Source organism: Carya illinoinensis, chromosome 16 (assembly GCF_018687715.1).
Source record: "Carya illinoinensis cultivar Pawnee chromosome 16, C.illinoinensisPawnee_v1, whole genome shotgun sequence".
NCBI lineage: Eukaryota > Viridiplantae > Streptophyta > Magnoliopsida > Fagales > Juglandaceae > Carya > Carya illinoinensis.
In genome coordinates, this window is record NC_056767.1 from 24,767,496 (window position 1) to 24,782,558 (window position 15,063).

The 15,063-nt window shown below is 35.9% G+C and overlaps 1 protein-coding gene across 2 annotated transcripts; it reads right to left on the reverse strand.

Annotated features, from left to right (window-relative positions):
• Positions 1-1,484: 1,484 nt before the first annotated feature.
• On the reverse strand, positions 1,485-13,641 carry LOC122298679 (mitogen-activated protein kinase 9-like). Of its 2 annotated transcripts, none has more exons than XM_043108540.1 (11): positions 12,856-13,641; positions 9,839-10,247; positions 9,644-9,771; positions 9,430-9,489; positions 7,975-8,124; positions 7,684-7,839; positions 7,411-7,551; positions 7,245-7,318; positions 3,092-3,193; positions 2,545-2,794; positions 1,485-1,959 (listed from the first exon to the last, which is right to left on the reverse strand). In XM_043108540.1, the coding sequence occupies exons 1-11, from the start codon at positions 13,198-13,200 to the stop codon at positions 1,885-1,887; spliced, it is 1,890 nt and encodes a 629-aa protein (XP_042964474.1). In that variant the 5' UTR covers positions 13,201-13,641; the 3' UTR covers positions 1,485-1,884. The 2 variants fall into 2 exon arrangements, with proteins under 2 accessions (XP_042964474.1, XP_042964473.1); XM_043108539.1 differs by having other exon boundaries at positions 1,485-1,962; positions 12,856-13,637.
• Positions 13,642-15,063: the final 1,422 nt, after the last annotated feature.

Genomic DNA, 15,063 nt, shown 5'->3' on the forward strand with positions numbered 1-15,063 from the left:
ATTGCATGCAAGCCACTAAGATGGTGGACTACAGTTCACTTCTTGGGCTCCATAACTTCACATCGCTTCTTCAAATCTTGAATCAAAATTCATATAGAACAAGTCAAACTGAATATAAAAAGATGGTGATTAGGATCCAACGTTATTTAGAGAGAGAAGTTCTTACTATTTATAATAATTATAATGAACTCCAATTATAACTTTATATACGAGTCTGAGTACTCATCCATGCCGAGTCCAATATTAGGTGGATGAAGTATTATAATGACTATAGTGAAGGCGCTTTGAGTGTTTATCTCACATTAGTTATTTACTAGATGAAACTGCATTTCATGATAAATCGAAGAAGATTTCTGGCCATGGAGAGTAGTGACTTAGACTTGTAGTTGCCTCAGGAATTTTTGCATGGTCTATCTTGAGTCCATTTAGTAAAAGAGAAATGATAGTTACAATCGTGAGTACGCAAGTATCATGTAATTACTTTGAAAAAAGTGAATAAATATAAGATCTATATGAAAAAAAATTAATATTTTAATAGTTGATCCTACTATTTTTCAAAATAACTGTACAACACTTACGTACTCTACAATTATATATAGCATTACTCTTACACATTCGATTACTCGAGCTCGTCAATATTTTCTTTAGGAGAGAATCTATTTATAAGATTTATTTTTTATACACCCAGCATACTACTGAGTTTTTCACATAAGCTATGCTAAAAAATAATCGGTGTTTTAGTTTTTTAGAATTATAATAGACTCCACCATAAGGTGTGTTAACATATGGACTTATATATAGCAAAACTCTACTGTATAGTACTTGACGAAATTCTTTTTGAAACTTAGGAAAAGTCTTATCAGATATCACAATGTGATATGCAGAAGATCCCTAGAGCATTACTCAAATGTATTATGCAATCGACAGTTCCCAAAAGGCCATGAAAGTTGAACAGAAAAATCTGGATGATATGGTCTAACCATTTGTTGTATGTCATGAAACCAGATTAAGACAAGGTCCTTTGGATTCATCCATAAGGAATAAATCCAATCCACCAGAATTATGTATTTGGTAATCTAGGAGAACCCAGTACGGATTAAAAACCTAATGTTGATAAACATTACGCCTACGCCTGCCATAGCAGTTGATATGATCAGCTAAGTAATCTAACTTTTGTTTATAAACCTATTAGAAAACGAGTAACGATATATATAGGTCTACAATAAGCAAGCACCGTGCAGGTCATTAATTTAAAAAACAAAAAAAAAAGACTCACTATAAAAAACGTAAAAGTAGATTTTTTTCATATGGATCCTAACTTTTTTTCGAAGGGCAGCGTAGTGCTTATGCATTTTAGACTTGACAAATGATTTTCCTAGTAATAAATGGCTGAAAATGGAGTGGTGAAAAGGAAAGGCAGGAATTAAGAGGATATCAGGCAATTTCTGCAATTTCTACCAGTCATTAACAATTTACGTTATGAATTCAATCAAAGAAACACTTTCAATTCCATTGGGGTATGATGGAGATAGGATGGTGAAGTTACAAGAAGTTCCCAGCAATCAGAACTAAGTGGTTATATTGGTAAATGAAATGAAAACAAAATACAGATTCCCTTTTCTTCAAACCAAAACCTCTCTCCCAATTGTATCACAGTACACAAATGGGACATTGTTGTGGTGTCTTTCAAATAATGTTTCATTACAAGATTTTCTCTACCACTAACACAATTATCATGCAATCGAGCGTTAGCTTCTACCTGAAATAATGAGGGTCTTCAGTGTAGATTTATGGAGCACCCTCCATCCATACACCACGGAGGAAATATGCACTGAGCAACTACTCTGTCTGGAACTCTTAAAAATATAGATCAGAGCTAGGAAATCAGGCATGTAGGGTGGCAACCTTTTGCAACAAGCCATTGATTGCCTCATCATTGTCCTCAGCAATTGGCTCCTCCTGCTGTTAACAAGCAAAGAGACACATACATGATCAGATAAATGCAGATAGTTCCAAGAGAAGTGAGACAAGCACCAGATAAATGCTGACACTAGGTCATGGACCTTTTAGATTACACAGGTCATTTTGTTATTTTTAATTACACTTTACAGTAGTGTTGGTGGGGCGGGGGAAGACCCTAAAAGCTGCCAATGAAAATGAGTTGAATCCATATAGTCTCGAGTAGCTTAAGCCAAAGACCCATCATTTGAGAGCAAGTAGAAACCACAATACCAATGGCAGCCAGAAGAAAGCAGCCATCATTTTAAACAGTTATCAATTGGTGGGTAACAGCGATGATGATTATCACCCAAGAATGAATAAAACTCTTTGACAAGTCAGTGCAGAAGAAAACTTCTGAGTTCTATGAAGACAAGAATGAAGACTCCAAATGCCATTTTTGGGGGGTGGGGGGATTATTACTTTAGTTTCTGAGAGACTTTTACTGTCCACAAACAATCAGTTGATCATTTTATTTGGATATAGATATATCATCAACATACAGACATTGAAACAGGAGGGTATGTTTACAAGAATGGTAATTACCTCTGAATTTTTTCCTGCATTCACAACTACACACTGGGAAGCACTAATACTAGCGCTCTTCAACAGGCTTCGAGCACTGTGGTTCGGCTTGCTAGGTCCATTTTGTGTATCTGTATTAACATTATCTGAATTATCATATTGCTGCGACCTTGGAGGACTCTCAAGACCTGTAGCAACAGAAGCTGCAGTTTGCTTTTCAATTTCACTTTTGGGGTCTGTAGTCTCATCCTTGGGTGCACAAACCCGCTCCCTGGAAAAAGTAAAATGCAGGAAATTTATATATAAGCAAAAAACATCGTCTGACTTGGTTTATTAAATTTCCTATCCTTTTCTTTTGGCAACTGGGGCTGGCTTAGCAGCCCAAAAATATAGATTAATTTATTACCAAGGAAAAAACCTTTCAATTTGAAAACCAAACAAAATGATGCAACAAGGATCATTCTCTGGCCAAAAACAATTGAAATTGGGTGTACACGTTTCCACACCGACAGACGAATATCAATAAGTACAAACTAATAACATGGCAACTTTCAATTTAAAGGTGTACCTAGGTAAGGAAGCATGCTGCCTTTGGAGTGGAGTGCTTCTTTCACCTTTACCATAATGCTCTTCAAGATGCGCAAACTGCCGTTTGAATCGATCTACACCACTAAATTGCAAAATAAATTTTACTCACTGATAATCATTGCATGAATCTTATTTATAAAAAGAATTGCTTTTTAGCATATAACTTGAATTTCTGACTTGCAAACTTGCATCAAAATTCAAACCGCATTGGTTCAATATTTATTCCAATCAGCAGCAAAATAAGCACAATGATGTTTTCCGCTAAGAAAAGAAAGCATGTTTGAAGCACCAAAACAATGTCTCAGACTATGGAAGTCAAGAATATCATTCCCTCCATTAACAGAAGATCTCACACGCATTGAACATGGTGTTTAGCCTAATCGAAAACATAGAGAAACTATATAAAAAGTAAATGGAGGAAAAAAAAGAAAGGGGAGAGAGAGGGGGAGGGGGGGGGGGGGGGGATGATATAATTTCAGTGATGCCAACAGAATTAAATTATAAAGGAAATACAAAGGGTGCTGAAACCCTAATAAAAAATTGGAAGTAGGGTGCCAAACAAACCATTTGATATGTTGGTGCTTTTTTATTGTTAAAAATCAATGGAACTGGTCAGAAGCAAACCTAAAGTGATCTATCAAGTTTGAATAGGCTACATCAAATAATTGTAGATTGAAAGCATTCTCATTGGCACTGTTTCCTCCTGTTGGGTCCATGACTTTGCATAACCATTAATTCAATCAACTTGGGAATATCTATGTAGTCCGTGCTAAACATGTATTCATTGGTTTAAAAACATCACAATTGCTTCCGTCCACATTCAAAGCCGGCTGGAGCAGTGGTCACCGATACAGTAACTGCTATATAAAGTTTTTGGGAGAAATGACTAAGAATTTAAGTAATAATCAGTATAAATGATTAAGTATTTCAGATTTATAGCCAAAACTATTCATGACCAGCCATACTTTATGGAGCAAAATTCCGAGATATAGAGGGCAATCGTGAATGCAAAATGGGCAAGGCTGAGATCTTGATGAAGCTAAAAAACCAAAGTGAGGACTTTCCGAATTAGGTGCATTCTCTCCATATCCTTCTTGTGTACTTGGGCTACACCTATTTTCATAATAACAAACTTGGTTTTACTTATTATGAAAAAAAAAAAAGTAATTGAGGACTAAACTCTTTCTTTTTTATACTAGGGAATGTTTACCTTTAAGCCAAAGAGAGGATTAAACTATTAAGTAATTTCTATGACCTGTAAGTTTCTTACCGATGAAGGATTGCTCCATTCTGGCTTATGATTTTTTCAAAACTCATTACTTAAGCATCTATCTCATGCAGAGGCTCATCTGTTTAAGTTAATATCAATGTTGATTATTGGGGACTTTTTTTCTCTAAAATACATAATGATGATCAGCATTCGGCAGGTTGTACATCATTTACTGTGAGCCCCATGAGCCATAAGTGCATGGTGGCGCTACTACCGACGTCTCCATTGGCCTTGTTGTCAACACAGAAAGGGGCAACAGCATCCAACAACTCAGCTGAGAGTACTCCGGCATCAAGATCTGTTTGTCCTGTGAGCCCCAAGTGCGTGGTATCACAGCCCAAACACCGGGGGGCCCAGTTGGCAGCATCATTGACACAAAAAGAGTAGATGGTGACCAGAGACTCTTATGGGATTACTCTGGTGTCGAGATCTTCTCCGGTGACAAGCTATCTCTCGTTGGGCCTTTCGTGGAGGTAAATCACAGATTTGGGAGTTCAGATCCGTAGCTATCTCTCTCGTCGCTAGGAGTTCAGATCTGTAGTGCTCTCACTCTCTCCTCGTCAATGCAACAAAGTGGAATGGAGCTTGGGAGCCTCTGCAATTGAAACGAAAGGTCTGATTGAGATGGGTCAGATTGTGCACTTTTGGGTGGAATCGAAGGTAGCTTTCACCCGACACATGGGGGTCCTCAATAAATATTGTGGAGAAGAGCAAAAGGTTTTGGAGGTCTATAGTTATGGGTTGTAGTGGTATAGGGTGGCTGGTGGCTAAGGTGGAAGCAATGTTACAAACGGAGAGAAACTTGGAATTCACAAAACGCTTGCGCGAAGGTAAGAGAGCCTTCATGGCTCAACGAGGCTCCAATGTACATGGTTGATACCTGATTGTTACCGAATATGGTGGAGGAGGCAAGTGGAGTGATCTAGTCATTCCAAAAGGGTATGAAGAGCTAGGTTGGGATAAATTTTCTGTCAAGTTACGTAGAGTCACTGCTATGTTTTTATCCATTCCTGATGATGGGTCACAGTGGGAAAGCCAAGAGAAGACATCCGGTCATTAGAACATTAATTTGGAGGTTAAACAAACAGACTCAAGCACAACCATGGTGGCGAGACAATCATATGCAGCAACTCTGAAGAAGGGTCACGCTTTGGCTACTCAATTTGATTCCGAGGGCAAGAAGGGGAACTGTGAAAGTTGAAGACTATGCAAACCATGCAAGGTCAGAACCAATAGGAGTCTGACTATGGCAATATGGCTGAAAGGGAGATGCTTAGTACATTAAAGGAGATGAAAAACCAATTTGTCAAATTGGAGCCAGAGTTGGTTTTTTATCTACGAAAATAGACTTGCTTTCAACTGGAGGTAACAAGGTTGTAAGGGGAGCAATAAGAGGGAATCCAAGATAGGCTCGAATTCGTTAAAATCAGATAAAAGAAAACAGGGTCATTCGAAGTGGGTTCTACGTCCAGTATCGGTGTAGAAAGACAAAATGGAATGCCCTCTGCCATGTGCCAACGTTCTCCCTAAAGAAACGATGGCACCCACACTGGAGCTGAGAATAACGCCAATGCTTGAGGGAGATTTAGGGTTTGCCGAAGTGACACAAAATGGATCATCAAGGGGTGACACATCTCCAGTTCTCACTGAAGAAACGACAACGCCCACATGGAGGTGGAAACTAATGGGTTTGCCGCCAACCCAGAACCTCCAATGGTGACCATGGCCTCACCACTCATGATAGAGAGAACCAATTTGTCGATATCTCATCAGGGATCTTGTGACAATAACAAGGGTGTTGTTGAGAAGGTGCGGCATTTAAAAGTAGGGGATGGTGTGGAGGAAATTTTGGGCTTGTCGTTGGTGCCTTGCGAGGAGGAATGTTTAGGGTCTGGTCAGTTGGTAGCTAAGTCTGGGGAAGACATTGTCCCCTTGTTATCTCTTCCTCCGTTAGCTAGTTCATCATTGGATTGAGTTCTGCAAGAGGTTAAGAAATACAGCAATGTGTGGGGATTACATGTGGAGGATTTGACAACTAATTCACAACACTACTCAATGCTATTGAGGCAGTTCACCTACTTGAAACAAAATCAAGATTTAAGAAAAGCAAGGAGTTAAAGCGTCTTACTTAGGCAATCAACTACGACACTAAGAGAGGTAGTTCAAGTCGAGGGAGGACTAAAGGGAGGGCATGAAGCCTTCCTCCATCCTTGTAGGTAGGGGTGCAGTATTAGTTTCAAGTGTAGTATGTAGAATGTAGCTTCTAAGGGAGTTTCGGGTGGTGTCTTAGTTTTGTGGAAACAAAGGGCTGTGGTAGTTACAGTTGCTTTGCTGTGGGGAGGAGCGTTTTGTCCCAATTGGGCTTGGTGTATATTGGATGGACTTACTGGTCATTAGGGGTACTCTATTATGGGCTAGGTGTTCTCTCTTGTATACACCTATTGATATTAATAAATTTTTACTTATAAAAACGTTTTACATCGTTTGATTGGGAAGTTCTCTCAATAGCTGAAGAAACTTGTAATACACTGGGACCAGGTAATACAAAACTGCAGACGTGGCAGAGTCTTAGCAAATTGTGAGTTCAAATCTAAGTCATGGAATCCTACAACAATGCTGGACAAGAACAACGGTGTCCTCTATATCGTAGATTTACAATTTCCTGCAATATGCCATAGATTTTGAACCATTGAACACTTAGAATCTAACAATTCCATACAATGACATAATTTAGAATCTGAGATGTCAGGACGAAGTAGACCGAATCACAAATGCAGCATTTGGTTGATAAAAGAAAATAAATAAAATAGCTCTCATATAATAACAATAACATAAAGTGAAAAACTGCAGACAATTGCCCAACCTTGGGTACATAAAGCTAGTCTGGTCTCCACCTTGAAGATACTCCTGCAGCATCTGGGGATGATATTCTAAAATCTGTTTGATTCAAACACAAAATTTAATATAGCCATCATGAATAATAGAAGCCATTTTGCAACATAAACAAGCATCAAAATGTATTGACATACCTCTCTATAGATTAACTCTCTAACATCATCTTTAGTCAGTTTCCTCCTCTCAAACTCAAACTCAAGTTTTGATATAGGTTGAGTGGATGAAGGTTCACGCTCCACATTAGATAAACTATTGAAGTAAGGATCAGATAATGCCTGTCAGCATAGGAGTAGGGGACATTAGGAGATATTACAAACTCAAACATTTAGATAAATAAAATTCGATTCATTTCTCTTTAGTTTAATTGGAACCTTTGTCTGGAAATTGTTTGACTGAACATAAGTTACCTCTTCAGCCGTGGGACGATCTTTAGGATCAAATGCAAGTAGGCGCTCTAGTAGGCGAAGAGCCAATGGATCCGCATTAGGGAACTTTTGGGAGAAAGGAACTGGTTGCTTTTTCCGCATGCTGCTCAGATACCTTCTTGCCTTTTCATTCCTAATCTGCCAATATCATGGTAAAGTATCAGTTAAAATAAAATCAAAATTAGGAAACTCAGAAGCTTGATTTGCTTACAGTATGTGATTGGTTTGTCTAAGATAATGAAACGGAAAAGCAACTAGAATGTGAAAACTAACTCTTGCAATAGATTCTTGAGCAGGAGTGCCAAGAAAATCAGTCATGAGATCTAATTGGTGCACCACATTTTTTCCAGGAAATAGTGGTTTTCCTGTAAGCATTTCTGCAAATATGCATCCTGCACTCCAAATATCAATAGCAGGGGTGTACTGCAAAACAATAAAGACCGTAGAAACAGTTCAATACCAATTTTACAAGTCAAACATGTTAAATCTTTGATTGTAACTTGCTCATGCAGAAAAAAGAAAGGAAAATAAAACTATTCCACTATATACTAAATAAAAAGGCAATGAAAACTGTAGAAGGTGACAAATTTCCTATAGCAAGCATAGTCTTAAGAAGCACAAAGTAAACAACAACTCTTTCAACACACGACACTAGGACTACATTCATGACATGGGCAATATTTGCATTACTTTATTAAGCATCCTCACTGTTTGAAAGTCTATCATGAATGACAATATGGGAGTCCAAATAGGCTCATCGATCATTCCTAGTACGTATCACAAGGTTGGTCCAAAGTGACAGATACCAAGATATATATCTCAAAGTAATGACTGTGTAAGAAACTTATTTAAAGTGTGATACCCATGAAAAAGGTTAAAGAGGCATAAGTAATTTGAGAAAAAATTGAATGGACCTAATCAGGATTCAGGAAACTAACCAAACTTGGAAAATTATAGCCCTGTGCCATTATGGAATCTAAATGGAGCAAAAGGCAAATTTTCGACCTTAAGTGGATGAATTGTCCAATATTGAATCATGTCGAAATTAATGAACCATGCCGGTATTAAAATGGGATGAAAAGATATGAAGCATTCACCAAGGGATGCAAAAAAATAAGGCTTTATAGAAGACATGATTCACTTGATAAGAAACTTTCAGTTTACATTCATAAGGTACTTGTCAGCATCCACTTCAACACCAAAATCATGAAAAATTGGCTATTGAGAATGGATAGCTCTATTTCTTTCTGACAAAGAGTAGATATAGAGAGTTTGATGCTTTATAGTGATCTTCCATTAGTTAAAAATTAAACAGGAAATAAAAGTTCTGCTAATAGTGCAAATAAGAGAACAAGCTTAGCTTGGAATTAAAATTGCAATCGCAAACAACTAAATAAATAGTCCTTCAAAAATGCCCATCTAGAATTATATTTAATAAAATATAGGAGTTCAAGAAGTATGCAGTAACTTGTGTTGAACTTTCTGAAGCAGATATCATGCAAGTTAGACAGAATTACAAAAAGACTAACAAAGATACAAAAGTAAGATAGGAACCAATTGAAGGAACGCCTATGTAACTTAGCAAGAAATTAGTTTAGAAGAATCATATTTTCATATCGCTTCATCCAACAGAGCAAATGGCAATAGGATAATCAAGGTATTTTTGCAGCTCTTCTGATTCAAGATAAAAAAAAACATCAGGTAAATAAAAGATAAAAAGCAGCTTACTTTCGAGAAAAATGAGCCACACAGTTCAGGTGCACGATACCATCGTGTTGCAACATAGTCCTTCAATAGCAGCAAATAAGTTGGAAAGCAATGTTTCAGATGCTAAGACTAGAAATAAATTGAAAAGCAAAATATTTTCTAAAATTATACTAAAAAATCAGAGGTAGTAAGAAATTCAGCAAAATGCAACAATATGTATGACAGAACAACTTACAGTCCAGAAAATTGCAGATGGAGCATCATTGAAAGACACACGAGCAAGCCCAAAATCACATATCTTTAATTTGCAGTCAGCATTAGCAAGAATGTTTTTTGGCTTTAAATCTCTATGGAAGACATTTGCTGCAAGTAACTTGGGAAAATTAATCAACTTTCATTAAATGCTAAGGGATTAGTGAAAAAGACCAACCTGTATGTATATACTTCAGACCACGAAGAAGCTGGTACAAGAAAAACTGATAATGCTCAGGAGTAAGATCATCATTTGCCTTAATTACTTGATGAAGATCAGATTCCATTAGCTCAAAAACAACATATATATCTCTAAATTCCCGACGTGAAGGAGGAAGCATAATATGCTTTATTTCTACAATATCAGGATGACGCAACAATCGCAGGAGCTTAATTTCTCTCAGAATCCTAGTGGCATCAGAAACATGTTCAAAAACGTCATTAATTTTCTTAATTGCAACCCTTTCTCCAGTATGGGTGTCAATTGCAGAGCCAACAACACCATAACTTCCTTTCCCAACAACTTCTTGAATTTGGTACCGGCTTGCCTCTCCATACTCTGTGAAGAATTCTGTCTCTAACCCACCCTGTAGGAGGAATAGTAGTTGTTATTTATGAGAAAATAATTGAAAATCCTCTACATGAAGAAAGGAAGAGAAAACATCAACTAATACAACTTGTTTATGTCATTGGTGCAGTAACAAATAATAAATTCAACAAAAAGACACAAGCAGGAGACAGATATCTACGGCCAAAAACTACTCTCCTATAACAAGTAACAATAAATGGATCTTGAAACTTGCACCATCATGAAACTAATACCAGATTCTTAGATGTATAGAAAATATTAACAGAAACTTAGCTGTCATACATGCATCTTTTACATCTATTCTGCAATATCCATAACCTTTCTAGGAAGCTGATGAGCCACCATCCCAAGTAACATCTTCCAACATGAAAAAAATCAGCTACTTTTCTTGCCTTTGGGATGCCACTTTCAAAAGAAAAATGAATAATCTTATCCAATCTCAAACATTTCAAATGCTTTGATGGAAACATCCATCTCAATATCATGGATCTCCATCTTTCTCAGGATTTTAGTCACTATTGAAACAGTGTAGCCAGCTAAAGTGAAATATCAGTCTCCCTGGCAAGAAAAATATCAGTCTCGCTGCTGAGTGGAAAATTATTCTTCATTGTATCATGTGGTGTCTTTGGATGGAGGGAAATGGTCAATGCTTTGAAGATCGGGAGCGTTCCATGGATGAGCTTAAGAGATTCTTTTTCAACATGCTTTTTTCTTGGGCTTCTGTCACTGATTGTAACAGGGCTAGTTTTCATGTTTTTCTTGAATTCATTACTAGTTCCTAGTTGTTATTAGGTTTATTCTTTCTATACTTCCTATGTACTTGGGCTATGCCTACTTTTTTTTTTTTTTGATAAATAAACAATTTTATTGATCAAAGAAAGGCAAAGCCTGAATTACAACTCTGATGCCCCACCTAAGTGGGCACATTAGAAGCAAGAAAATCTTGAAAGGTCAAACCATTAAAATCTATAGCTATGGCCCATCTACAAAGAGTTCTAAAAAATAAAAGTTTGAGCTCCTCCAAAGATCTTTCCTGGTCTTCGAAAATCCGCTCATTACGCTCCCTCCACAAACACCACCTATGCCTACTTTTATTTCAATAAAATTTTTATCTTTATCCAAAAAAATTATATCTCCACATCCTCAATACCACCAATTTACCAAATGAAAGGCTCTCTACAAACTTAGATAAAATAAATAAATAAATAAAAATAAAAAATACTGCCTTCATCCCAAATCAAATGCCTTACTTTTTTGTTTCGGAAAGTCCAAGAATATGAGTCCACTATCAAAATTTTTAAAAACTTGTACATTTTCACGTAATAGCCTTTGAAAAAACATTAAAAATGACACCTATCTATAATATGCATGAGACTTTTTAGGAAATTTATTATGTAGAATCCTTTGCATTAATAATTTTTCCATTTAAAAAAATACATTGTAATTATGATCGAGGAAGCATATTTTATCTATTCAATAAGGTTAAACTAAAAAACAAACAGATAGGAGAATGGTAGATACACACAACCCCACTAGATTTCATTGACAATTTCATCCTACATACTCTTTGGAGATGTACATGGTACATGTAAGTTATCATGGATACAATTTTACAGTACAAATCAAATGGACTATAAATCGAACCAAGGGGTGAATAAACACAAACTGCCAATGACCAGAAAGAGGCCAATTAGTTGATTATGTGGATATAACAAAACTAGCGGGGAAAATATCAAAGTGAAACCAGGAATTATATAACAATAATACAGATCATAATGTTAATGAATCAATAAAGTTAACAATCCCAATGGCCCTGATCAAGAAGTCAAATCATAAGGGTTAACAATGCAGCGTAACCCCCAGATGCACTACTTTATTGCACTACTTATCCATCCTCATAAAATACATTAACCTTTACCTGATGTGGATGGCAAGAGATCCAAGCCAAACATCACAAATTTTAAAAAATTCAGAGATCCTCGAATTTCAGCTTTTTAAAATAATCAACACAATAAATTTGCAGGAGAATTGGTTCTAACATCCCTCTGCTCGGTTGCTGAGAAAACAAAGGAAATTAAAATAATCGACTGGTACTTGTGCCCTAGAAATCGAAAACACAATCTAATCAAGGTAAATAGACTAGAAAATCTTAGCTGGGTAAAGTCCCTCCATCATCAGGTTCGACAACATCGTTTTTCCAAATTTCAAAACACGATTCTCTTCTACATTTTACCATCGAATAGACGAAACCTAAGATAGCAAACCCTTTTTTTAGCTAACTTTTGCTGATCCAAGTCGAATGTCATTCGTGAATACGATAATAATAAGAAACGGATTTAAGGATCCCTTTAGGAGTTAAAATAAATAAATAAATAACACCAATAGGCAAGCAGGAAAATGGAAATACTGTTCCTCCATTGATCGGGAAAAAAAACGCAAATCAAACAAACAAGAAATGAACAATCGAATCAAATCAACACCCAGGCAAAGAACAAAAGAACCCCAATATTAAACCAAATGACAAAGAGATCTCAGCCATTTAAAATCAAAAACACCCAGATCTCCTAAAACAGAGAGAAGGAGAAAAAATGAAAAAAGAAAGAGACCTTCTTTTGGGAATCCATGGAGCCAGGTTTGGAGTTACTGGTCCGTTTGGGAACCTTAATGAGCTTCAAGCAAGACGTATCGAAGTCTCCCACTGGGGCTTCCTCTTCTTCTCGTTCCTCCCCTTGTTTTAGTCCTTTCTTACGCTTACTAACTACGGATGATTGGGCGCAAAGTTCGCTCACAGAAGAGACCTGGCCACAACTATCATCGATAACGATATTATTAGCGGGCTGATTATTATAGGTGGTAGTGTTAGTGCCTGAACCGTTACTATTTCTGTAGTTATTTGTGCGACGTTGAAACCAGCGACGAACCCCTTCCACCAGTGTACTTCCACTCCCCATACACACCAAACTCCCTTCCCACTTCCTCCTTTCCCAGCCACTCGATCTATTCACCGTTGCCCTCCTCTCTCTCTCTCCCCTTCCAATAATCTCTCTCTATCTCTCTTCTCTCTCTCTCTCTCTCTTCGTAGCTTTTGCCACCTGCTCTACTTTCTTGGGTTGTTTTGCTTTCCTTTCTCGTTTCTGTGGGATTTGGGATGGGACAGGGAAAGCGTAACAGAGGCTCGTGTGGTTGCTTTTGAGAGATGGGCAGCAGTGAATGAATGATGCGAAAAAAAAAAACGGTAATATTTTGTCAAATGCTTTGCTCCCGACGTGTCGTGAAATCTTGTGAGAACGTGCAATTTTTTATTTAGTGTTCGGTTTTCTTTTCTAATCATCCTGTGAGTGTTTCCATGTTGTCTGTCCGGACAAAACCCAGTTTAGACCTGGCTCTTTGATTGATGTCATCACTCTCAATCTCCTCCATTATTTCTGCAAAGAGTTTTTTAGGTCTTCCCTTCAAGACAAATTAAGCAGTCATAATCAGGTAAAAATACCGTCACTTTTAGTTCTGAGGAGGGACTTTAATGGATCTGAGATTAGATTTTCTTTAGGACACAGTACTGATTCCAAAATCTTAAATGGTGTTAAAGAGTTTGAAATCTAGATCCTTTGTTTTGGAGGATCTAGTTACAGCAAACTCAGATCTAATTTAAAATGTTGGATTAAAAAGAAAAATTATATACAATATATTATTATTTTATTTTTATCTTATTAAATAAAATGTGACATATTTATTATTATTAAATAATTATTTATCATATATTTGTTTATCATGTAATAGTAATAAATGAGTCACATCTTATTTAATAGGATGAGAATGTAGTGTATAATATTACTCGTTTAAAACATATAAGTGTTTCCGTTGTAAAGATATTTCATAAAAATAAATTTATAAATTAACATAATTTTATATTATAGATTAAATTTATTTTATAAAATCTTACTGTAGATAAACTATTTCTCTTTAACAATTATCCAAATTATTAACATACGATAAGTGTTATAATTATAAAAAAAATTATAATAATAAGTTTATAATTAATAGAATTTTATGTAATATGTTAAATTTATTTTATAATTAAAATAAATTTAAAATTTCACGTAATACATCAAATCATATCACTCTAGAAATTTAATTTTATTAAAAAAAAATTGTAACTAAAATATAAGAGATTTGACAATTATGCAAGAGCATGGAGCAACCGCAGCCACACAATTAAATTGAAAAAGAAAAAACTGCTAACTCTTTTTGAAAATTTCAGCCTCTCAAAATGCAGGCACGCATTGTTGACAAAATGGACTTTGATTAATAGAAGAGGGCTTTGCTACACGCAGTCGGGAAACGTAGTCGGCGTGCAGTCGGCTGTACAGAATGAATAAAATAAAATTATAAAAAAATTATTTTATATTCAGGGAGACCTGCATGAATTATAAAAAGCTATAAAAATAATTTTTTTTTTTCATGTAGGTGCTGTATTAATTTTTTTTTTACAGCCGACTGCACGCCGACTGCATTTCCCGACTGCACAAATCATTTCTGATAGAAAAAGGCAAGAAAGAGTAAAAGCTTCAAAATTAATTATAATTCGTAAAATAAAAATGATAACTCCACGTTATCTTTCACAATATTATATAAAATAATATTTTAAAATAAGAGATATTTTTATAAAATATTTTCTAAAAATAATTATTTAAAAAATAATAATTTTATTTTATATCATGTATTATAAAATATAGAGTTTTGTTACATATAAGTAAAGTCGCGTACTAATTTACATATTAATACTAATTTTTTCATATTCAAAATTTAAATTAATA

Bases quoted from the DNA above. Each gene is read 5' to 3' on its own strand.
- LOC122298679 (XM_043108539.1), bottom strand. From the start codon at position 13,200: ATGGGGAGTGGAAGTACACTGGTGGAAGGGGTTCGTCGCTGGTTTCAA. The intron at 9,490-9,643 runs GTAAGTTGTTCT...CTGCTATTGAAG, and splicing joins CATCTGCAATTTTCTGGACT to GACTATGTTGCAACACGATG. The intron at 1,963-2,544 runs GTAATTACCATT...GCTTGTTAACAG, and splicing joins ATGCAGGAAAAAATTCAGAG to CAGGAGGAGCCAATTGCTGA.